Raw genomic sequence first — 26,794 nt, 5'->3', positions numbered from 1 at the left:
CCAAGCCTCCCTCGCTGGAAGGGCTCCCAGCAGCAGGAGGTCAGACTTGTGTCTGTGGCAGCAGCATCCATTTATTGATGCTGCGGCTCTGGTTAACTTTAACCGGGAATAGTAGGAACAACATGTCTTCTCCCTCTAGAAGGGTGGAATGCTACCCCCGTTGCCAGAACTGGTGAGGGGGTAGTATTCCAATATGTATGACACCTTACTCGACATGTTTTGATAAAGCCAAACCAGAGTTAGCATTTAACCGCGAGGTTCATAATGCACTTAAGAGTATATGGTATGGCAATATCCTAGAACAGCTATAAGGACATGGTTCCGAAAGCTGCAGACAGGCTCAGCTCATGCTAGAGCATCATCTCACATAAAACCAAGCACTCTGCCTCCAGGATTGTTAAGGCCTGCCATAGGAGTGACTTATAGGTATATATTTGTCTAGATATAGGGTTAGATATAGGAATACTATATCTAAGCAAGGGGTGATTACACGACCTTGCCCCAGCTGAGTGATCAGCCAGTTGTGTCCATGTGAGTGGCCAGCCAGGGGTGGCATAATACATGCTGCAGCCCCTGGTAGGCCTTGGATGCACCTATGCCCTGCGTACCTATAGTACACTTTACAGGGGCTCATAAGGTGACCCAATACCCAATTGGAGATGTACCTAAAGTATATGGAGTCCTTTTTACATAGAGAGCATATAGCCTGGGGCCCTGATTAGCAGGATCCCAGGCCAACTAAGTCGAAAACCAGCTAAACACTAGGCAAAAAATCTGGGGTAACCATAGTCATGTATCCACCTTCCTACAGTGGGGTCATAGTTTTTTTCCTTCATTATGATGTTTTTACATGTTTTCTTCATCAGTTATAGATTTTCATTAAACCACCCTGCCTTTTCCTGGCTGGTTGAGTTCTTAGCTTGACTTTCTGGGTGCAGTTTACTGCTGCTCTTTTGACCCAGTCGAACCATATCTTATCTGCGACATCTACATCTTCTGTCAGGCTTGGGCCTGAGTTTCCGGGATGCTAATCATGTTGGCTGGTATAGTTCTTGGCCATTTCCTGCCTGTTTTAGAAGTTTTATTGTCTGAATGTGTAGGGTGGGGATTGTCTAAGGTGAATGGTATAAAAAAGTGATCTGACCATGGAACTGGTTGTGGAGTCCCTACTTTGATTTTGGATTCATTGGAGAAGATACCATCTAATAAGTGGCCTTTTTTAGGAGTGCCCACACTTACAAGTTGTCTAAGTTGTATGGCTTCCATATCCTGGCTAAATCTGTTTGTGGATGTGCTGCCAGGTTTGTCTAGGTGTAGATTGAAATCCCAGAGTATGGTTGTGGACATTTTGCTGGCTATAGTTGTTGCTAGCATGTCGGGGAAGTCTTCTAAAAAGGTTTTACTGGTACCGAGGGTCCTGTAAAGGAGGGTACCTGAGGATACACATTGGGGAAAAGTTTAATATTGAATTGTGCAGTATCACAGTTTGTGATGGTTGAGGGTGTTATCATGCAGCCATATTTGTCTTTATATATGATTGCTCCCCCCCCCCCAACTTTTCAATCTTATCCTGCCTTCTAATCGCATAGCCTGGGGGGAGTGCTTGAACTATGTCAGTTGTGGAGCAGGCTCCCAGCCAGGTCTCTGTTACAAAAAAAGTGTCAAGCCTCTCTTCCTCGATTAGTAACTGTATTTCTGTCTTGTGCGCAGGAAGTGATCGACAATTGATAAGTCCCATTTTCCACTGTGCCTTCCTCTCACTGTTGCATTGAAAAATTACATCAGTGATCAAAAATCCAGCTATGTAGGCTGTAGACCATAATGGGCTCTAGGCGGTGATCATCATACTTGTTACTAATTCCCCCCGTGACGGCATTGGTGCTTCAGGCCTATCTTGACTCCACTGTCGAAAAAAAGGATTGCTCATAGAGAGGCGATCTAATGTGAATTTGAGAACCCTCCACTACCATTGTTGAACGTATGTAGCACCAGATATAGGGATTGCAAAAAAACTTGCGAAAAACGTCAGCAAGGAAGGGAACACACATGTATCCAGTATTAGAGTATCTTTCATAGATTCACGAGCTCGAATCGTTCCCCGTCGTCGAGATGGGAGTCCCCAGTACATTTATATAGGTAATGTCACATTAAACATAGAAGGTAAAAGGCCTAAGGCCTCGTATTTAGTAGCATCTAGGTCCTTGTTTAAAAAAAGACCAAACTTAAGAGAACAACCAATCAGCTGACACCACCCTCTAGAACCTTCCTGAAAGGAGCGCCAGTGCCTCATATTTTATACCGCATGTCATGCTAAGGGAGTCTCCACTTAGCTCTACTCAGTTTTCTCATCTTAACTTCTAATTAGCCTTGTTTTCACGTTTTCTTTTGGATTCAAGGTATTTTTCATCTATAATTTCATTGCCTGAGTGAAGTTTTCTGATTTCTTCATTTCGGACACACCTTAAAAACACCTTGCCTGTGCAGCAGCTTCCATCTACAGATGAAGATGAAGAAGTACAACAAGAATAAGATGAAATCCTGGATATACAATCACGTCCAGACTATTGGGACAATTGCATTATCCCTCCACCAGCGTCACCATCTCCGCCTCAAGTAGACTCTCCTCCAAAGGATATTTGAGGATTTCATAATCTCTTGGAGAGAGCAGCCAGACGTTTTAGTGCTTCCAATGCCTACTCACCAACAAGATTGTCTCCTTTACAATTTGAAGGACCCATTTACAAAAATCAGTCAGGTCTATGCCCATTAACGATGATATTTGGGACCAGGCCATTAAGATATTGAGAAACTCAACCACAGTTCCTCCAGTCTTTCCAAGGCTCGACAAGAAATTTAAAGCCCCTGACGATGCGCCTGCCTGTCTCATAAGTTACCCCAGACCTGATTCAGTGATTGCCCATGCGGCTCAAAGCATGTCAAAGAACCCGTCAGCTCGGCTTTCAGTACCTCCAGATAAGGAGGGTAGGAGGCTAGACAACATCGGCAAATGTTTTTCCACTATGTCGGCGTTGAACGTCACAGCATCCATTTCCTTAGCGCTGCTGGGGCGCTACAACAGACAGAAGTGGTCAGACATCTCTCCTTACCTCAATGATCTCCCACAAGACATCAAGGTGAAGGCAAGAAAAGTTTTACTGGTGGGCGAGTACTCTGCTTCAGAGCTAATTAATTGTGCAATGGACATCGCTTCCACTGGTTTCAATCAGTTAGCTGGAGCTGCGGTCCTAAGGCGCCAAGGATGGCTAAAGGCTACTACATTCAGGCCTGCAGTCCTGACCAAAATTCCAGATATACCTTACGGTGGACAAGAACTATTTGGTGAGCATATCGACAAAGCCCTTCAGGGAATCAAAAAAGACACTGACACAGCCAAAGCTTTGGGTAACCTCCAATACAAAAGAACCCTTTTTCGTGTTGCACGAGGTAAAAGCCAGTCATCCTACAGGGAGGTTTCTAGCAATATAGGTATCCTTCATATACTTCCTCTAGCCAGCAATACAGGACGCAGTTCTGTCAGAGACAACAGACTGCGTGTGCCTACCATAAATCTTCCTTTCGAGGGAATGCGGGACGACAAAAGGAGTCTACCAGACGTCAATGACCTCTCATTTCTGCTGGTTGCAATTTCTTCACCTCCCCCCAAAGTAGGAGGCAAAATCTCCCATTATCTCCAAAACTGGAAGCAAATCACAATAAATCGTTGGATCCTACAACTAGTACAATTCAGCCATTCCCTAGACTTTTTACAGCCACCCCCGCCAACACCTTCTCAACCTCTGGCTCACAAACATCTGCTCCTGTTACAGTTGGAAATAACATAAATGATCCAAAAAGGAGCCATTGAACATGTTCCATTTCATCAAATGGGAAAAGGATTCTATTCCCGTTTCTTTTTAGTGTCCATAAAGAAAAACAAGTGGAGGCCAATTTTAGATTTGCGAAATCTAAACAAATTCTGCAAAATCTAAACAAATTCCTCAAGAAACAATCATTCTGCATGGTCACCATTCAGGAGGTCTTGCAGCTTCTCAATGTGAACAACTACATGGTATCCCTGGACCTTCAAGACGCCTATTTCCATATACCCATACACAAGAAACACAAAACATTTCTCAGGGTCGCTGTAGCCGGCAGGCATTATCAATTCCGAGTGTTACCCTTCGGGCTCAAGTCGGCCGCTTGCATTTTTACAAAGTGCCTATCACCAGTAGCGGCATATCTCAGACAACATTATCGCCAGGTTTTCCTGTTTCTCAATGACTGGCTCATCAAAGCTCCATCCTTCAACGCCGCGAAGAAGTCTTCCAAAGCCTGTCTGCAGCTTTTCATCAAATTGGGTCTCACACTAAACCCAGAGAAATCAGTCCTACAGCCTTCTTGACGTCTTACGTTCCTGGGAGCTATCCTAGATACAGTTCTGAAAAGAGCCTATCCAACAGATGAAAGACAACAAAAACTTCTTACGTAGGCAAGCCGCATACAAAGAAAAAAGTCTCTTTTGGTGCGCCTATACAAATCTCTGCTCGGCATGATGTCCTCTTGTATTCTTCTGAAACCTCACTGCCGCCTACACATGCATCCTCTTAAGGAAGCTTTAACCACTCAATGGGTTCAGATAAACGGAACCTTCAACGACCTAATTCAAGTGACCCTTCAAATGGTCACCTCGCTCTTTTGGTGGACTCGTCCTCACCATCCACCTCAGGGGTTACCTTTCCTTCCACAAGCCTCTCCTCTGGTGATAACAACAGATGCTTCTCTATAAGGTTGCGGGGCTTTCCTTCAGGAACTTCAGATCAGTGGCAAGTGGCCACCTTCTCAGCGGAATCTACACATAAATCTCTTGGAACTAAGAGCAGTCTTTCTTGCCCTTCAGGCTTTCCTGCCTAGGGTACAAAATTCTCTAGTGCTTGTCAGAACAGGCAATACTACGAGGATGCAATATCTAAACAAACAAGGAGGAACTCGATCTCTCTCTCTCCCAAGAATCTCAACAAATTTGGAACGGGGCTATTCAACACGGAATTTTATTGAGAGCGGAGTACGTTCCAGGGAAGGAAAATATATTAGCTGATTCACTAAGCAGATTACAAACAACCTGCCACGAGTGGGAGTTGAACCAAGATACTTTCAAACGAATCTTCTTCTAGCGGGTTGACTCAACTATAGACCTGGTTGATGCAAACGGCAACGCCAAATGCCAAAGCTTCCCAAGCAGGCATCCCCAACAGGGATATCTGGGGAATGCTTTTTCAATAGCTTGGCCCGGCGTATTTGCCTACGCGTTTCCGCCAATTGCTCTCCTTCCTAGGGTTCTAAAAAAGATGAAAGCAGAACCTTGCAAACTAATTCTAATAGCTCCAGCGTGGCTCGCCAGGATTGGTTCACAGAACTCCATCTACTGTCCTTTACAGCTGCTGATTCCTATAAAGCCGTTTCCCTCTCTTCTCACGATGATCCAGGGACAAGTTCAGCACCCGGATCCAGGCTCTCTGAGATTATCGGCTTGGCTCCTGAGTTCCAGGAATTTTGAAACTTAAACATTCCTCAAGAGTGCAGGGAGATTCTGCCTCGTGCTAAAGCCAACAGTTTTAAAATGGAAAATATTCTGCATCTGGTGTGGGTCTCGTAAGGTGCATCCTCCATCTAGCGAATTCAGGTCTGGCTCATACTTTGATCGAAGTTCACTTGGCTGCAATCTCCCGTTTTCGAAGATCTTCTAACGGTTCTTCCTTGTGTTCAAACAGACTGATAAAACAATTTCTTAAAGGTCTATTCAGGACCTTTCCTCTTGTGAGATCTCCGCCTCCAACATGGCAACTCAACATGGTACTAGCTCAACTTATGAAGCACCTGTTTAAGAAGATACATATAGCTGACTTAAAATTCCTTTAGTGGAACACTGCTCTTCTTCTAGCTCTTGCGTCTGCAAGAAAAATTTGCGAACTTCAAGCTTTCACAATACAAGAACACTTTATTCAATTTAAGCATGATAGAGTGATCCTTCATACCAACCCGAAATGTATACCTAAAGTCCCAACGGACTTTCATCTTAATGAGCCGATTGTCTTAAAATCCTTCTTTCCGAATCCTCAGCAGCTGAACGAGCTTTGCATTCTTTGGACTTGAAGCACTGCCTGCAATTTTATCTAGACAAAAAAATTCCTTCCGCAAGACTAATCAGCTTTTTGTAGCTTACAGCTTACCTAGAAAAGTTTTTTTCCTTAACGAAACAGAGCATATCTAGATGAACCTCTAGTGCTATTCTCTTCTGTCACCAGCAAGCTGGTCAACCTCTACAATCAAACGTGTGTGCCCATTCCGCAAGGGCAGTGTCTACATCTATGGCGTTGTTTGCTGGGGTTCCCTTCTCAGACATTTTTAGAGCAGCTACCTGGAAGACACCGCATACATTCACTATCCATTTGCTATTCCGTGTTTATATACATGTTTACATTTATCTGTATGTATTCATTTATATTTCGTTCTCACAAAATAGTTGTTGACTATTTGTATATGTAAGGTTTATATATATATGACAAAATATACTCATTACTGCTTTTTATTCTGATTCAAGCATGTGAATCTATGAAAGATATTCTAATACCGAATAAGCAATGAGTTACTTACCTGTAATTGCAGTTATCCAGTATTCGTATCTTTTATAGATTCACATGCAACCCGCCCCCCCCTTCCTTGGAATGGCTCACTTAATACTCTCAGTTGTATCTATGGATACGCACGGTGCTTATGAAAATCTGTGGGACTCGAAATACTTCCAGGAAGGGTCTAGAGGGTTGTGTCAGCTGATTGGTTGTTCTCTTAAGTTTGGTCCTTTTTTAAATAAGGACCTAGATATGTTACTAAATATAAGGCCTTAGGCCTTTTACCTTCAATGTCTAATGTGACATTACCTTTATAACTGTACCGGGGACTCCCATCTCGACGACCGGGAATGATTCAAGCATGTGAATCTATGAAAAATACCATTACTGGATAACTGCAGTTACAGGTAAGTAACTCATTTCATATAAATGATGGTATGATGGGAAAGGTGTGGCGCAGCGGAAGAGCGGTTGACTCCTTAGCGCGTGGCCCGCAGTTCAATTGCCGGCGGCAGCTTAGCTCAGCATCACATGGCCCTTGGCAATAGCTCTCTTAATCTCCCCAATTGCCCCCAGAGCCTTGAAACCCTTGAGGGTGATATGTTTGCACTTTACGAATATGAATTATTATTATTTATTATTATGGTATAAAGTATGACAGAAGCACAGTTTACAAGAACATAGAGAGTTTATAAATGGCGACAACATGGAGTGGGATTGATAAAGTATTTAGGGGTGTGTAGAAAAACAGTTGCAGTCTATATATAGCTGATTTGATTTGAACCTGAGTTACTTTAAAAAAAATGCTCATGCTGTCTTCAGTAAGTGTTAACCTGTTAAGTCGAGGCATTGCTTCAGTCCAATATTTCAGTGCTTTGCCCCAGTTAAAAGTGCTAAGAGAACCAGCTCACTGTACATGAGCAGTCAAGAGGTAGGCAACCTTTAGGTCTTTCCTGAGTAGTGAATAAGTAGTAGATTTGTACTGTCAATTTCTTTCACACAAGGCATTAGAAAACATTGAAGAACCCTTTAATTTATAATTCCACAACATTTTGCAGAGTACCTATGCCACCAATAAAACCCTCTTTGTTTGGGGCCAGTTATACTATCCTGATCAAATCACTGACTTTTTCCATTATTTTCTTTGTAGTTACTTCAGGAGAAGTTCACAGAGTTTGCCAGTGAAACTGGGAGTCTTGGACACGAGCGGATATCTGCTGTGAACCACATGGTGGATGAGCTTATTGACTATGGTCATGCTGATGCAGCAACAATTGCTGAATGGAAAGATGGCCTCAACGAGGCCTGGGCAGACCTTCTGGAACTAATAGAGACCAGGGCCCAGATGCTGTCTGCTTCCCACGAACTGCACAAGTTCTTTAATGACTGCAAGGAAGTCCTGTCGCAGATTGAGGAGAAGAAGCAGCGCCTTCCTGAGGTGACCTCTCGGGAGTCGAAGACATCTGCTGGAACTCTGCAGAGAATGTTACATTCGTTTGAGCATGATGTTCAGGTATTGGTTACCCAGGTAAGGTGAAGGAAGAACAGCATAGGAGAGATTCAGTAAAGTACATAATTCACACCTATTGCAATTACCAGTTGGTGTAAATTCTATGTAATACATCGGTACACATGCTCCACTTACATGCCTACGTGTAGCAGGATGCAGGGAATTTCTCTTTTCCACACCAAAGAAATTCTGTCTACAGAAAATAAACATTTATCTCTCAGAGGATCTCCATTGAAAATCATAAGCACTGAAAAGTACCGCTCACGTGTGGAGACCTGGAAACACTTCTTTAAAATGTATCTTCTAAAGTGTAAACATTTGCCTTACTTCAGAAAGGCCAGTACTGGCACACAATTTGTTAAAACCTTTTGCAGCCTATAAAGTGGGCTATATTGGCCAGATAATTAAATTTATATTTTAAAAAAAGGTCTAAACATTAGTAAAAACTAGGAAAAAGTTTCAGGAACTGTGTAATTTTTTCTTCTAAATATCCTTCACAATTTTTTTTTTAAAGTAAATGAAGAAGAAGGAATAGGGCATTGTAGACATATACGTGGCAGTATTGTACACATGAAAACTGACACTGCACCTTGATAGTTAGCTACGTTCTATTTCCGGATCTTGGTGACAGGATCTTGGAGCACTGAGCTCTGTCTTTTTTGTTGCTTCTTTTTCACAGACATCTTCTTTGGATTATATGTCAACAGTTTTACTCTACCGCCAACCTCTAACAAATCCATTAGAGGGAGATCCAAAAAGAGAAGAAGTCCAAGAAAACTATATTGTTCCCATTCAGCGTTGAGGACTTTGATGTCCAAACAAGGTACAGTGGCAGCATGCTCACCGTCGAGAGCTAGGTCAACGTCGAAGAGGAGGCGACGTTTGACAATGATTCACAAGGTCAACGTCGTGGGATTCTATGATTTCGAGACATAGGAGACATTTGACATTGATAAGTGATTCAATGTCGAGACATACCAGATCTGCTGAGTGAGTCAGAAAAGCTTTTGCAAGAAGGTTGCCATCAACTTCTGATTCAGAATTCTCAAAGGCGTACTTTACATCATCGCAAGTAGTTAATCCAGACTCTCCGTAGCCTTTTCCATCACAGCTTCCAGCTACTTCAGTGCCTAGACCGTGTACTTCACTCTGTCTCTACCTCAAATGTATGCACCTATGGGAGTTCCTTCCCCAGTGTGGCCACAAATATCTAAGTCTCCTCAGTTTAGATCTAGATCTCGTCACAGATCATGATCTAGAGAGACTTTTACGACATTGCCTTTACCGTTCTAGGCACTCTCCGTTGAGGCGCTCACCTAAACACGCAGTCACAGATATTGACTGAGATCAGGTGAAGATCTAGAATGCTTTCATATTATTCAACAACATCTTCAGATACCAGAAGATATTCACCAACTTTGACTGACTCTCCTCAGGCAAGAGTCTCACCAATTGATGGCATCTGTATTTTTCAAGATGAACTGCAGATACCAAATTGAACATTCCATTGCCTTCCCCATCAGCAACGAAGTCTGAGATTTTTTAAACCCTTGACCAACCTTCCCTCTCCAGACCACTTCTGCTTCTGTTTCCAGGCTTATTAGAAGAACCAGCTATAGAGCTTTTCCTCACACCAACTTCAGCCAGTGCAACTCTATTAAGACTTTAAAAAAAAGTACAAACCTCCTGAGCAGGACCCATTATTTCTGCATTCAAATTCTTCTCCTGATTCAGTGATAGTTTTGCCTGCAGAGAAGATTCACTTAACCAACCCTTCATCCATGGTCCACCAGATAAAGAAAGTAGAAAACGTGACTAGGTGGGGCGCAAAATGTTCAGGACAGCAGCTCCACACATGAAGTCTGTGAGCGCATTTGCCCTCCTAGGCAGATATGACAGGTTTATGGGACTCCATACAACAATTTGTGGGTGATCTCCCACGAGACCGCTGAGAAAGCTTTATAGAGATTATGAATGAAGACATGCTGGTCTCTAACCAGGTAATCAGCTCTGCTGCTGATTCTTCCTTGCTAGCAGCTCATGGGCATTGCCGCAGATTAGCTCTCAGGAGACATTCTTGGCTTTGTTTAACAGCTCTGAAGCAGGAATCTCAACAGAGAATTATCAACCTCCCTTTCTCTGGTGCCTCTTTATTTGGGAGCCATACAGATGACGAGATGGCTAATATAAAAAACGAAAGGGAAACCCTGAAAGCAGTTAGTGTGGAAAAACTTAAGAAATAGAGAAAACATTATTACAGAGCTTGCAAGAATTATTATTATCCTCAGAGGGTTCAGCCTCCTCAATGGCTTCAAGGACACCACCAACAGCAAAAAAAGGCCTTTCCAGCAACATTAACAACGCCAACCAAAAGAAAGAGGTAGTCACCTAACTGCTCAAACAAGTAAACCTCCTGTGGGTTTCAAAAAATTATCCTCTGCTTCCCCTTCTTCTGTTACCCATTCCGGAAGGGGGAAGTATTACCAAATATCTACAAGAGTGGAGGTCTATCACAAAAGACGCTTGGGGTCTGAATATTGTAAAGAACAGTGTTGGACCTAGAATTGTCAGGTCACCTAGGGTAGCCTGGCCCAGGGTAAGACAGTCACTAAATAGAGGCACATGTGTAAAGGTTGCACACCACCCAGCGGTAACTCAATGCAATTCCACTCAAAAATGACACTACACCTTAATTTTTATAAAAGTAGAAAAAGCTTTATATTTTCTCTTGTTGTCAGTTACTTATTTTCTTAGGTTCATTTGTTGTTTCAAAATCACTTTTACAATAAAAATTAAGGGTCACACTTCTTTATCATGTAAACTCTTCCTCTCCTCCTTACTTAGCTTATTACTGTACTTTTGATGTTACATTAAACATTCACTTCAGTTGAAAATCTTCAGGCTTATACACTTAAATTGGCACCTTGGCACCCAAAGGGTGACACTCCCTCCCTTAGAACAGGTGACTATTTTTAGGGTTCCAATGGAAAGGTTCAGTGCACAACACAGCTTATTTGTACAGCCTAAATACTTTTCGTCAAGCAAGCCCAGAGCTACTTTCCCTCCTCCCGCTTCTGAAAGAGAATACAGATCTTTAGCATAATTCCCACTCTTGGCGGCACACAGGGGTTAAAGTAAACGTCACTGGGCAGTTGCCCTCTTTATTCACACTGTTTCCTCACTTGGCAGGGTCAATAGACCTTAGTCTCAATCTCCTCTCCTTCAGTTTCTCAGTTAACCAAATACTGGCTGACTTTGGAGCACCACCCCTCCTTGGTGTCACATGGGGGTTGCCCAGTGAATTAACAGCCCCTCCCTTCTCCACCTTACTTAGGACCAGAAGCGGTAACCACAGCAGCCAGGGCTTCTCTCTTCAAGTCGATGCCTCTTTCACAGGCCAGGCCTCACGCCCAGCAGCCCCACAACTAAGGAAGGCCTCCTCGAGGCACCAGTGGCCTGGAATTGCCACTCGCGTCCACTCTCTCCACACGAGTGGTCGCGCTTCTTCTCAGGCGCGATGGGCGGTGTCCCCGCGGGCGCCGCCTCCCTTGCTGCCTCCTACACCACCCACCTCATCTCTTGGTAGCGGCGCCTCCACACAGGCGCCACGGAGCAGTGTCTCCGCTGGGCACCGCTGCACACGCTTTCTCCTGCGCTTCCCACCTCACTCCTTGGGCAGCCGCGCTAGAGAGCAGGCGCGAAGGAGCAGTGTCTCCGCCCGGCGCCGCCTATTCACAAACTCCGCGCCTTGGGGCTTGCGCGAGAGAGCGGTGTCTCCCGCCTCAGCTGGCGCTATTCACAACACTTCTCCAGGGCCGATGTACCTCCTCAGACCCGCGCAGGGTCCCAGGGGCTCCTCCTCGACTACAGCTCCTCAGGGCCCCTTGTGGATTCGCGCTGCGCTACTCACAAGGCTGGTAAGTCAGTCTTTTGGAGCCTTATCAAGGGGGGGTTAGAGGAATGTTCAGGAAGGACCAGAGGGGGCCAGCAGGAGCTTGAAGAGCCCCTTCCCTCAGGGGTAATGAACTACACCGGGGCTCAGTCAAAGGGACTCAGGGGGGAGCGACCTCAAGTGGTAAGTGTCAGCCTTAAAGGTAACTAATTACTAATTGTGCGCCACCCTCCCCAGGTCACAGCCTCACTCCTCGGGTTCTATGGTCATCACAACATGGCCGCCCACACACCAGCCTTTTTATAGGCTGACCTCAAAAGGTCCAGAAGGGATTGGAAGGTTCTAGAAGAATCCTATTGTGTCCTATGGACCCAGTCCCAGTGGTGGCAGTTGTGGCAGTTGAAAACCACCATTTTGTAGATCTGAATGAATTCCTGTCAGGAAAGGCACCTAGGCCTAAGGTGAAAAACCATGAGGGCAAAAGAGCATCTATACCCCAGGCCAACACCATAAAAATCTAGTGGACACAAAAAGATAGTAAGGAAATGAGGGCAAAAAGGGGACAAAATAAATAAATAATAGGAGGGGCTACGCAAAAGGCCAGACAGGTCTAACAAACAGTTACTGTCTCGGATTTACCAATCCACCACCAAAGATTCCACCAAAATTGTCCAATCAACATCTAGGGATGCTGCAGTCAGAAATGAACATTCATCTGCAAAATCTTACAGTGGAGACTGTACCCTTCAAACAAACAGGAAAAGGAATTTATTCCTGCCACTTTTTTGTGAAAAAGAAAGGTCCAAAAAACAAATTCAGACCTTTACTAGATCTGAAAGTCACAAACAAAAAATTCTGAATGCTAGCATTACATCACATTTACCCACAGCTCTATCAAGGTACTGGTTCTGTTCCGCAGATCTTCAAGATGCGTACTTTCATATCCTGATAGCCAGAAAACACTGCAAATTCTTAAGATTTGAAGTAGTACACAACCATTACCAGTACAATGTACTTCCTTTTGGCCTCAAACTTTCTCAAAGTGCATTTCAATGGTTGCCGCACACATCATTAAACTCAGAATTTGTTTATCCATATCTAGACAACTGGCTTATAAAGGGATCAACACACCTACAAGCTCGACAACATTAGCAAGTCACGGTTTCTGTTCTCAGTTGATTAGGTCTACATATCAATCACCAGTAGAGTCTCTTCATTACCCAGGAGCAACTATTAACACTATAACTGCAAAAGTATATATTCGGAGGAGAGACTTTTACCCATACATTTGAATCTCAATCTTTCATGAAAGTTTTCCATCCAACGAAGAGAGCAGTGTAATCTTTTCTGAGCTTAATGGCTTCCTACATATTTCTGACGTCAAATGCCCATTTCCAGATGAGACCACTACAAGAGTATCTGGTGGACCAGTGGAGTCAATACTTAGGTAATTGGGAAAACAAGATCTCCCTTTCCCTCAAAAAGTGAGACAGTCAGTCAAATGGTGGTATAAATCGAAAAATCTCCCATTCCAATCAATAGTGACCAATACGGCTCTGTCTGGTTGGGGAGCGCACATGAATCACCTTCAGATACAGGGAACATGCTCCACAAAATAAATTATTTACCATATCCCCCTTCTGGAACTAAGAGCTGTTCATTTGTCCCTGAAGTCCTTCTGATCATCCTTCAAGACGGACACCCTCCTTGTTCAGGCATACAACACACTAACAATGTGTTAGTTGAATAAACAAGGAGGGACAAGGCCTAGGGCCTTATCACTGGAAGCCCAAAAATATGGAATTGGTTGCTAGCCTGGAACTCAACGATCACTGAAGGCAAAATATTTGTAAGGCCAAACAATTTTTCGTCTATTATGGTCCTTTGTACAGTTTTTGCCATGTCTAAACAGTCTGTATCCAGGTGGATAGTTTCTTGTATTATGTTGTACAATGAGAAAGCAAACAAAATCCTGACAGGTAAACAAACATCTCATTCTAAAAGTGGTAAAGCAGCTGCATTTGCTTTGATGAGGCACATTCTATTGCAGAAATCTGTAAAGCAGCCACATGGAAGTCTGTTCACAACTTTACGAGGCACTATTGCTTGTACTCAGATGCTCAACTAGGGCAAGCTTCCTTAAGGAATCTTTCTGCCTAGCACTTCTATGTATCGTCTTTTTTTCTTCAACTGCCCTTTTTAGGGATGGGCCTGCTTCTCTATTCAGTGCTTATGGTAATCAATGGAGATTCTGTGAGAGAGAAGGAATGGTTTCTTACTTGTAGTCCTTGTTCTTTCTCAGGGGAATCTCCATTAAACCCATAAGCAACCCACTCTCCTGCCATATGTGAGAGACAAAGATACTTAATAGATAATGTAGTTTTACTATTTATCCTGTCTTTTGCTCTGTAAAAAAACCTGAGGTAACTGCCACCTGCTGGGCATGATGGGGCACTGGAGGGCTGTGAGCCCTTAAAGGTGCAGTGTCAGTTTTCATGTCTAAAGTACTGCTGCCTATATGTTTACATTGCCTTATTTATTCTTCTGCATTTCCTTTAAAAAAAGGTTTGTGAATGATATTTCTTATAAAAAATTACACAGCTCATGGAAGTAAGGAGAATGTCTACACTTAAGAAGATATATTTTAAGTGCTCCGGGAGCCCCGCATGTAGAGGGAATTATTTATTGCTTCTGATTTCAATGGAGAGTCGTCCCCTAGCGTGAACTACGCTTTCAGTTAAGAAATCATTCCTTTTTTAATACAATATATTTACAAACAACTGTTGTGTTAGAATAAACTAGGGAATTTGTTTATAACTAAACAGAAAACAAAAATGAAAAACAGCTTTAGATTAATTTCAGAACCACCACGAAGAAGTTTCTATCAGTAATTGGCGTCTCTTGAGTTGGATGGATCTGTGAATAGACCACCTGTTAAAATCAATCGTATTGACCTTGTTTCCTGCCTAAGCTCTGCATTAATTGCCACATCTGCCTAAAATCCATACAGGACAAAACAGAGTGACATGTGGATCATTAGAAATGTACCATATTGAGGCAATATTTTTATATATCAGTCATAGAATTTGCTTAAAAAAGGAGTCGTAAAGATGTTGGCCAGATTCATGAAATCATTTGACTGTGTAAAGAGGGACTTTGCAAATGCCTCGGATTCCAAATTTAAGAATTCCTCACAGCGGGAACTTACAGTGCAAAAACCTTCTCTATCTCTAGACTTACTATTACTTCATGTCTGTGTTACATTCCTCAGGAGTAAATTGCACAAAGAAAGTGTGCATTCCATCCATACAACCATCCATACCAACATAATAGCCACATTTCCTACCACTGTGCAAGCCGATTAAAATTCCCACAAGGTAAAATATATTTACGTGTGGATTAGCAGAAAAGTTAAATAATGGGTATTAGGTCTATATATTATTCACAGAAATAAAAAGAGATTACTTAAAGGTAATGAGCCTGAATCACAAAGCCATTTGTGTGTGTGTTTTGAGTAGTTTTGGCTTCAAAGTTTGTGAATTCCCACTGAATTGTGAATTTGTAGATATTCACAAACTCCGCTCTGATATCTTCCCACCCTGGTAATGGTTGGAGATGTACTCCTGTTGAGGGTAGGAGTAAATAAGTCTCCAGCATGGCTAGTGGAACATTCCCAAATAATGTAAAATATATCCCTCCGGTAGAAAAGATAAAAATATTTGTTATCTTTGTAGAATGACATATTGCTAACATTTCACAATGAGTAACTGTGTTGGCAATATACTTGTGCATTGTTTTTTTTTTTTTTTTTTTTTTTTTATTCCTCATATACCAATTTGGGTGCTCTAGACGGAGATCCTCTCCCCCCCCCCCTGGCATCACGATGTTACGCCCACAGAATTCGATGCCAGAGAAGGCCGGAAAAAGATACTCCCCTCTAGTGTTTACTGTTTGCTTTATCCACCTCAGCCTCTGTGACTTGGCGACCCTCGGATTGGTTGAGGACTAAGCACCGACAGTACCCAGGTGAAGTCATCGGAATACTCTCATCTGTTCCGCCATGCCACAAGGAGCTCCCAGATCTTAGACTCTGAGGAATTATCACATGCTATATCAGACTCACTAATATATATAATATACCTTAAACAATCAGAAAAAGTGGGAGCATCTTCAGATTTCCATACTTTACATATTTCTCGTCTTGCCAATAACATCACATAGAAAATAAATTTAGTCTGCTGATTCACGAGATGGTAATCCGTCTCCAGACCGAACAGAATCATTACCGGTGAGACCACAATCCGTGTTCCTAGCACATCCATCAAAAAACCCTCAATTTTTTTCCAAAACAGGTTAAGGCTAGGACATTCTACAAACATATGCAAATCATCTGCCTCTAAAGATTTGCACCTGGGGCAGCTATATTGTAGGTTTGTGATCCTTGTCAGTCTTTTTGGGGAGAAATACACCCTGTACAGTGTGAACAGATGGTTTCGTTTAAGAGGAGCTGATTTTACTATTCCTTTCACCAGGCTAAAAGAATCCCCCCACAAGTCTACCAGTTTGTTACTATCCAGCCCCACAACATTTCCCCAGAGATTCTGAAGTTCCAAATCAGTAACTCCCTCTTTTTCCATCAATGTCTCATACCAAAAAGCGAGCTCTTTATCCCAACCCCCCTTTCTATTTACAAAATCAAATTTCGGGTTAGATGTACAATCCCATATTTCCGTAGACCACCAGCTTGACAACTGGTAATATTTAAATCTTGTAAGGGTTCCTCCCGTCAACATAGAGAGGGAATCCCACCCCAATAGCTGTTGATCATTTTGTAAATCTCTCCACTGCATTAACCCTGCTAATTTGAGAGGGGTTGACAGTTGGTCTCTAAGACATTCTGGGGTCCCTGGAGAATCCCATATTGGGGCCTGAGAGGCATAGTATGGAATTTGTAATTTTTTCCTGAAGAAAACCCAATTCTTCAGAGCCGTGACTAAAACCTTTAGCCTGACCTTTTTATAAAATCTAGGGTCTCCAAACTTGAATAAGAAGTATTCGTGGCCTTGGGGGATACCATGCAATATTGCCTGAAACAAACGTCCCAAAAAAGATGTATCTGCCTTACCTGCCATAACTCTAAAAATTTTAAAGTGGAAGGAATGGGCATAATGCAAGATGTCAGGTAGCGCCAGACCTCCCATTTTTAATTGTCTTCTTAACTTTTTAGCAGAAATTCTGGGCATTTTGGAGTTCCAGATGAATGAACCTATTTTTCCTTGTAGTTTTCCCACCGCCTTTGTGTCAAAAGATAAGGGTATTGAGTTAAACAGGAAAGTTACCTTTGGTAGTATAATCATCTTTATAAGATTAACCCTCCCGAAGATGTTTAATGGGAGCCCGGACCAACGCTGTAATTGTCCACAGATTTCCTTATACACCTTGTCCAGATTAACTTTCGATATCTGAGTAATGTCCTGGACTAACTGGATCCCAAGGTACCTCATCCTTAATTTTGCTTCAGGCAACACTACCTCCTGATTCCATTGCATGATTTCCGTTTTATCCTTATTTATTCTATATCCAGAGGTCTTTCCAAAAGCTTCTGCATGTTCAAAAAGTCTAGGTATTGCTACCTCAGGATTGGAAGTGAACATTAAAAGGTCATCTGCATATAGGGCGAATTTTAGATCCAGATCGGTTATGGAAAAGGGTTTTATTAAATGATCTGCCCTTAATTTATTCACTAATGGCTCGATATATAAATTAAACAATAGGGGGGAAAGGGGGCACCCCTGCCTAGTACCCCTTGATATTTGAACCCAATCTGTGAGTGTCCCATTTACAAAAATCCTTGCCTTTGGGTTCAAGTACAGTGCTTTTATAGAGGTGATGAAGTTAGTAGGTAAGCCGAATGCGGACAGTACATCCCAGAGATAATCCCAATTTACCTGATCGAATGCCTTTGCGGCATCTATTGCTACAATGGTCAACGGAAGTTTCTTATCAGTAGCATAGTCTATTGCTGTGATGGCCTGAAAAGTCAGCTCGTTAATCTGCCTACCTGGCATGAAACCCCTCTGATCCTCATGTACAATAGTTTTAATCACTTTGGCCAGCCTTGCCGCCAAGACTCCTGCAAAAATTTTGTAGTCAGTGTTCAGCAGGGAGATCGGCCTATATGATTCAATAGTCAGGGGGTCCTTATTCGGCTTCAGAATTAAAGCAACTGAGGCCTCCAACCAGGTCTTTGGAATAGGTTCACCAGCCAGATATATTTTGTTAAACAAAGAAGTGAGAACTGGGACAATTATCTCCGCACCAATTTGATATACCTCCACAGGGAGTCCATCCCGGCCCGCAGCTTTTCCTTTTGCCATCTTCTTCATCTGATTATGAACTTCCCCCTCTTTTATCTCAGATCTTACAAAGTCAAAGTCGTCCTCCTGACACTGCGGAAGTCTGACCCCCTCCAACCATCCATCAACAACCAGATTAGATTTATCCTTGGTTTCAGAATATAGGGTCTGCATGTATCTTCTTGCCTCTTCCGATATTACCTCATTAGCATAGGAGACATCACCAGAGCTTTGCACTTTAAGGCCGTTAATTTGATTTCTTGCTCTATCAGACCTAGCCTTCCATGCAAGAAGGCGGCCACATTTTTCCCCATATGAGAAGTTGCTAAGTTTACTTGAATCCCATTTCTCTTTGATGATCTTATCAAGATTCGCCTGATATTTCGCTTTCAAATTTTCTAATTCTTGTTGTAAGATGGGTATGTTGGCATGTTGTTCAAGTGAAGCCTTCTGCAGTTGTTGCTCCTTTTGCTTAATCTCCTGTAATGAGTTCCTCTCTGTTTCCTTCCTATTCTTACTTCTCTTAATCATTATAGTGGTAAATAAACCCCTTAAGTAGGTCTTGAAAGCTTCCCACACTATTTGTTCTGGAGCAGTAGCCTTGTTAAACATAAAATATTCCTCCATTTGTCTCCTCAGATCTCCCCTTATTTCCTCCTGTTGTAGTAACGATCTGTCTAATGTCCACCTTCTGACCTGCCCTCCCTGTGGAATCTTTATAGACAGGGTTACTACTGAGTGGTCAGATAATATTGCTGGAACATAGGAAGTGGTCATGACTTTGGATAAGAGCTCTTGATCGAATAAGAAAAAATCTATACGCGAATGATGTTTATGCCTGTGGCTGTAAAATGAGTAATCTCTATTTTTCTGGTTTTTGACTCTCCATTCGTCTAACAGACTAAATTCTTTCATGATAGTTTTAAGCTCTCTCTTCGATTTAGGTAGAGAGGGAGAGACGGCCCTAGAAGTACGATCAAGTTTTGAGTCAAAAACTAAATTAAAATCACCTCCTAAAATAATAGGTGTATCCTGCTCCAATAGACTGGATTTTAAGCTAATTAATGCATCTGGACAGTCCTGGTTCGGACCATAGTAGACTCCACATGTCAACCTCATGTTATTAATAGTTATGAAGGCAGTCAGCCATCTTGCCGTGTCATCAGTATCGTACTTTTCCACCCTTACCCCACTATTTACTTTAACAATGATAGCCACTCCCCTTATTTTGTTGCTTTGATTAGAGCAGAGGAGATCTTGTATCCATCTTTGATTTTTGAAGGCTATTTTACATTCTTTCTGGTCTAAATGTGTTTCTTCTAGCATAATAATATGAGCATCTGATTTTCTCAGAAACTCACAAATTCTTTTCAGCTTTTTATCCTCTCTAAGCCCGTTCACATTCCAGCTTATGAACTTTAAATTATCCCCCGCCATTGATCATAAAGAAGAAACAAGAAAAAGATGGCCATCACTGCGTTTATTCCACCCCTTCTGTCGTCATTATTTGCTATTACTATAATTTCCAAAGCTATTTCAGATGACATTGATATATGAGGAAAATTTTCTTTTATATTTTTTAACTCCTCCCACCCTCCCCTCCCTTGAGGAACCCCCCCTCTTGAATCTTGGCGATCTTTTCGCCGTTGAGAGCCTTGTCCCTGGCCTAGTCTCTGCCGCACCTTAGTGTATTTACATATACTGTGTCAATGCCTCTATCTCCACCTCATATCTGTGTATTTTTAGTGCAAAAGAAAAAAGAAAATAGTGATAAATAAAGTTTTTTTTTTTTTTTTTTCTTTCCTCTCTTCTCTTCTTTCCTTTCCCCTTTCTTCCTTTCTACCTTTTTCCCTCTTGCCCTTTTCCCTTCCCTTTTGTTTTTATTTTTGATTAAATTAACTCCCTCTTTTTTTTCCCTTTCTTTTATTTTTTCTTTTCCTACCCTTCCCTTCTTCATATATATATATTTTTTTTTCTTTGTTGTATTATTTTACAATGTTTTTTTTTTTTACATATATTTAGTTTCGGGCCTCTCTTTGCGCTTGCTGAACTTCTTGGTGATCCTCCATAGCTTCCAGAAAACGGTCTACTTCCTGTGGGGAAATGAAGTTATAAGTCTTGTTGTTCCAAACAACTCGTAATGATGCTGGGAATTTCATCATGACTTGAGCACCAAAACTTCTTAGTTCCTGCATACGTGATCCTAACTCCCACTGTCGCTGAGCTGTTACCTTGCCTACATCTGAACGGATTGAATATTTAACTGAGTTGATCTGCAATGATGTATCTGTAAGCGCCCTACTCAGAATCAGCTCCTTCACCGAGAATGTTAGGAAATTTACTAAGATTTTCCTTGGTGCATTCCACCCAGGATGTTGCCGAAATGGATCCCTGTGCGCTCTTTGGATCTCCTTTTCCAATTCAATGTCTGGTCTATCCTTCAATACACCTTCTCGCAGTAGTTTGCATACTAGAGTTTTCACATCCCCATTTTCTATTCCTTCCGGAACCTTTAGAAACTTCAAATTATTTCTCCTGGAATGGATTTCCAATTGCTCCAAATCTAGTTGCAGAGACCTGTTCTGCTCTTTCAATTCAGTTATGGCCTTAGAGTGCGCCTCAAACACTTTTGTGAGAGTAACGACCTCTCCCTCTAAAGCCTCCGTTCTAGTACCTATCTCATCCATTTTATTCTCCAAACTTGTGCATTTTCGAGTGATCTCACTCTGGTTGGCTTCCGATGTTGCAAATTTAGGGAGCAAACTTGCCAGGAGATCTTCCCTCAGAGTAAGTAGAAGGGTCTCTAAGCTTTGATTCTCCTTCCGCGGTTCATCTGATGATGATGCTGATGCTGACATGGACATGGACAAGGATGCCGAAATAGGTATAGAAGAAGATATGGTTATGGGTGCTGTCTCGAGCTCAAGTTCTTCTGGGGTCCCCCCTAGATTTCCCAGGTCAGTCTCAGGGTCCAACAGCAGAGGGGCATATTTGTTCTGGAGCGTAACATTTGATTGTGAAGAGTCTCCCAATGCATTAACCGGGGGGGCCTGTCCTGTACCTGCACCAGTACTTGCTTGCTCTACTTGCTTCGTTTGCCCACCACTCCCTTTTGGACCTGATCCAATGTTTAGTATAGGGCTGGAGACTGTCTTCTCCATTATCTTGAAGTAGGATACCAAAGAGGGAGGAGGTTTAGTTGATTTGGCGATAATACAACCTCTCTTCTGCTTTTTACAATCCCCTAGTTTACTTTTTTCTTTTTTCTTCTGTTTCGGGGTTAAAGGGGTTAATGTGGCTGGGCAGCCTGGTCCATTACTTCCTGAGAGTAGCAGCTCTTTGTCGTGTAAGGAGCGCAGGAGGTATCTATTCCTAGCTACTGGGGGGACAATAACTCCTGGAGTCTGTTTCAATGTTATGCCTGCCCCTCCGTTTTTTTGGCTCTCCTGGACCTTTTGACCCTGACTTCCCTGCAATGAACACGACCTCTCCTCAATATTCGTTATGGTTGATGCTGTCCCAATGTCCATTCCTTCGGGGCTCCTATACTCTGCTGGAGCCTGACCCTTTATCCCCACCACTGACGCTGCACTAATCCGCTCCCAGTGCTCCACACTTTCCTTAAATACCAATATATCGTTCAGCAGCCCCCCTCTTTGCCTTTCATAAGGGGAACTGATCACGCTCACCGTGTTCACCGCTAGCCTGCCTCTACAGCTGCCATGCAGGTATATCCTCGCCGCCGCCGCTCGTGTCCTGCACCAGGCTCTTGCCAAACTCCAGGCGCCGCGCTGCTCTGCAGCCGCCCGTAGCGTCGCGTCTTCCGTGTAACTCTCCCGGGGTCGTCCCATGCGTGCGCAAGGTCCTAGCGCCCCTGGGTTCCCACTCGGCGACAGCTCGAAGAAAAATCAAATGCAACCGTCAAGATCCCGAGCCATTATTTTCCTAACAAAAACCCCGCATAATCTCACCGCTTAGATCCCTGAATCTCGCTGCTGCTGCTGCAGGCACTGACACCGCAGTCTCACTCGGCAGTCTCTCCCAGGTCAAGGACGTGCTCTCGCAGCCGGCGTTAGCCTGCCGCCATCTTCCTCCATAGCCATAATTGTGCATTGTTGAAATATGTGCTTCAAGGATTAAAAAGAAATACACTAAACGTTTCTAGATTTGCACCGTAAAGTTGCAACTGAAGCAGCTTTACAAGAGTGACCTGGTAAAGTTTTGTGAGTTGTTAAAATGCTTAAAGTATAATTAAAAGAGACCTTTCAGGAGTAGTTTTCGGATTGGTCCCATTGCTTTCTTCAACTGTCATGTATGGCAGAGCTCAGGACAGATGTTTTAGAAGCTGTTGATCTTAAGATGGTGCCCTGTTGATCTTAAGATGGTGCCCAGCAGGAAACACACACACTCTACTGCATGATTGTTCTCTTCACTTCCTGTATGTCCTTGCACACTCTTAAGCTCTTCTGCACCCATCTTACTACATGCAGATGTGGGCCGTAGTCCACTTCATAGTGTATGACTATACTTCTAGGGCCTCAACAATTTAGAGAGTAACCCCTTTTATAAAGGCAAAGGGGATAGGGTTCAGTCAAACAAATACAACGTTTTTTCCCCCGGACTCATTGTTAAAATCCAAACTTTCGCTATGTGGATGCTTTATTATCAACCATATGTGTTTAAATAATCTGTTTAACAACTGTTTTTATGGAAATATATGTTTTATATTATCTCCTAGTTTTTATTGTTACTGACCCTGAAAAGGGTGTAATAAAGGTCAAGGAGCCACCGAAATGCTGCGTTGACGCAGTAACTCTTTTGGTATTTTGATTGTATACAATTGTTTTTGATTTTATACAGTTGTTTTTTATGTCCGTTCTGGACCAAATATTTTTTTATGATGTATCTGGTCCAATGGATGATAAACTATATATACAAAGATCATTAGCGTTTTATGTGTATTTGATTACATATTTATGAAATTATAAATATTGTGGATTGAGCATAATTGGTTTTTTTTGCACATCGAAGTTATATCTGTTGTTCTTGTGTTGATAATTAAGCATCCATACATCAAAAAGTTTGGATTTTAATAATAAGTCCAAGGGAAAAACATTTGTATTGGTTATACTTCTAAGGCCTACAATTGACTTGTTTGGGTATCAACTTTTGTAAGTTAAGGAATGACCCACCCCCCCAGCCTTCCACATAGCTAGATTAAAACTTGATTTTTTTGTAGTAATTTTGTTTGTTCTAGGGGGGGTTTTGTATGCCTCTGCAGAATTTCCTCAAGTTACATCTTGTGCTCTGTAGATTAAGCAGTTGTCCGTAGTTCTGTCTCCTTCTTCATCAGTCTTGTGCTCTTCCTGAGCTGACATTGTACTTGTGTCAGTTTCCGCCACCTTCAGCAAATGCTCAACAACGACAATTATCTAATTATCACATATTTCAGCAGTGATCACTTGGAATCAAACCTGGCTAAAGAGCATGTTACCCGTTTTGATCTCTGTGATACATCAGAGTTATTTAGAACTAGTACGGTATACCACAAACACATTTCCAAATCTTTTTTAAAGCAGTTTAGAAAAAGGCCCTTCACATTGATGAGTCTTTCTAGGTATTCTACAAGTGATCCATCTTTTATTCCCCCGGATTCCTCCTGGAGCCATGAACTAAAAGATATGGGGAGGAATTTGCCAGATCTAAATGAGGCTCTGCAAGCATCAGTCAGTTTTGCTATACTTTCTCCCCAAAAATTAAAACCTATTTTAAAATGTTTTTTTATTTGGAGCCTTCTTGAGAATTTATTGTAACCTGAGGCCTGAGGTATGCATTATTAACTGATCAAGGCAACCACATACTTTTCCGTGTTCCTGTTGCCAAACAGTTTAGTCTACTCTTACCATGCTTATACACCTTCTAATCGTGTCCACACTGCAACTTTTAGGATGTGCGCAGTTTAGTCTCACTGGACCAACAAGGTCACAACTAAAGGTTGTGCTCAGTAGTTTCCATATGGGCAAACTGCTCTGCCTCATTACTAGTGCCATGGCATTTGCATACCCATGATCACTCTGCCAGTCAGTAAAATTGAGTGCAGGTTGGGACTGTCGGCTGTGGCGCAGACAGCGACCCTCCTGACCCTCTCGTATGGCATGGGGCGACTTAGATCGCCTGCGACCAGCCTCACCTGCTGCTGAACCCTCCCACTTCCTTCAATGATCTCGCCTCTTCCATTTTTCAACTGCTCAAAGCAGGTTGTGAATAGGGGCAGTTATTTCGCCCAGAATGAGAATTCACACACATTTTTTGACCTGGTAAAATGTGGCTGCATGATTTTTCTCATAACTCTTAATTATATAAGATGAGGGCGCAATTACTGGCCAGAATCAGAAAGTCTGGACTCTGTAATTTCAGCAGCCCTGCACTGTGAAACTAGTAATAAGGCTCCAAATAAACATTTAAACTTAAGTGTTAAGTGGGACAGCATCTCTCTGGATATTGTTTGACATGAACACAGTTTGAACATTCAAGAACTAGAGGATTTTTTCACCTCTAGAAAAGATGAATTCTGAACTCTCGACAATACAGTACATGGAGATGGTAAGCAAAGTTTCCCGTCATTAGTGGTGCACTGGACATTGCCAAACTTGCTGCTACAGAAACCTGCCATGACATCTCTTTGAGAAGAATGTCATGGCTGAGACTGCCATCTATGAAGCCTGAGGCACATCCAATAATAGCCAACGGACCCTTTTCAGGAGCAGATCTCTTCGGACAACATACAGAGGAAGAGTTGCTTCGTATGAAAAAGGAAAAAGCAAAAAGAACCATTGATGGACTAAATGTTGCACATGGTCAAACATTTACCCCAGTACAGAGATCTGTGCCTAAATCCATCGTGTTTTTGCTCCCCATACCATTCCAGTTTAAACCCAGCGATCTGCAAATCAGTCTAGACCCTGTTCCCCATGGGAACAGTCCTGCCCGAACTGCCAGGCCAGGTTTTCCCTGGACTGGAAAACAAGCATCCTAGGACTGGTTTCGGGGTTTCGCCCCTCATCAGCCAGACTAGCTTGATTCCAGCGGCATGTCTAGCACGAGACCCATGTCTGGGCATACCCTTCCCACTCGGGGTAAGAAATGCAAAAAGAACAATTGATAGACAGAATGTTGCACAATGTCAAACATTCACCCCAGTACAGAGATCTGGGCCTAAATCCATCGTGTTTTTGCTCCCTATACCTTTCCAGTTTAAACCCAGCAATATGCAAATCAGTATTGACCCTGTTCTCCAGGGGAACTGACCTGCCCGAATTGCCAGGCCAGGTTCTCCCTGGACTGGAAAACAAGCATCCTAGCACCAGTTTTGGGGTTTAACCACTCATCAGCCAAGCTATCTTGATTCCAGTGGCATGGAGAGTACAGGGCTCATGTCTGGGCATACACGTCCCACTCAGGGTGACAAATGCAAAAAGAGCAATTGATGGACAGAATATTTCACAATGCCAAACATCTGGGCCTAAATCCATCATTTTGTTCTCCCCATGCCATTGCTGTTTGAACCCAGTCATGTGCAAATCAGTCTTGACCCTGTTCCCCATGGGAACAGTCCAGCCCGAACTGCCAAGCCAGGTTCTCCCTGGACTGGAAAACAAGCATCCTAGGACTGGGTTCAGGGTTTCACTCATCAGCCAGGCTAGCTTGATTCCAGTGGCATGGAGAGCAGGGGACCATGTCTGCCCCGGAACGGGTCCCAGGATGCTTATTTTCTCTCCAGGGAGCACTTGGCATTTCGGGCTGTACTGTTCCAATGAGGGACAGATTCAAGACTAATTTGCATATGGCTGGGTCCAAACTGGGGTGGCGTAGTGAGCAAAAGAACAATGGATTAAACCCAGATCTTTGTGACTGGGCGTGAGTGTTTGCATTGTTCAGCATTCCGTCCATCATTTGTTCCTTTTGCATCACAACGCCAGTCCAATGTTTTGCATACTTGGCAGCAAAAATAGATACAAAAAGAGAGAAAGTGTATCCTTCAGCAAAGTTTCATCAACCCAAAATAAATTGTTGAATCTTAATTAAAAAAACAGTCCTAAGACTCAACAGGTTACCTCACTCTTAGGACCAATGGCGTCCAGAAGAAAAACAATTGGGAGTATCATATAAGCCTTTCGGCCCAAGCTCAACAACACTAGCATGGTGGTGCAACAAACATCTTGGCAAACATCAACAGATACAGATCCAGAAAAATCTATTTCAGCTGAGATACCAAAAAGAAAACGGACTACCTCCAGTTGTCCACTCTTGTAGGGGGTGCAGTGATATCTCACCTGGAAGTGTGTAAGTCTATAACCACAGACCGATAGGTATTGAACATCTTAAGACACAGTTACTTGATTCACTACAA

The 26,794-nt window shown here is 42.7% G+C and overlaps 1 protein-coding gene across 2 annotated transcripts in view; it reads left to right on the top strand.

Moving 5' to 3' along the window:
• The window catches only part of SPTBN4 (spectrin beta, non-erythrocytic 4), a 1,634,043-nt gene that overhangs the window by 1,050,915 nt on the left and 556,334 nt on the right, over window positions 1-26,794 (top strand). For both annotated transcript variants that reach the window (XM_086938241.1, XM_086938242.1), the window contains one exon: window positions 7,777-8,154. In XM_086938241.1, the coding sequence (XP_086794367.1) occupies window positions 7,777-8,154 (378 nt within the window). The remainder of the gene's footprint in view (window positions 1-7,776; window positions 8,155-26,794) is intronic.

This window comes from Lissotriton vulgaris, chromosome 9, assembly GCF_964263255.1.
Source record: "Lissotriton vulgaris chromosome 9, aLisVul1.2, whole genome shotgun sequence".
Lineage (NCBI taxonomy): Eukaryota > Metazoa > Chordata > Amphibia > Caudata > Salamandridae > Lissotriton > Lissotriton vulgaris.
The sequence above is the reverse complement of the archived record's forward strand: the minus strand, read 5'-3'. Positions and strand labels throughout refer to the sequence as shown.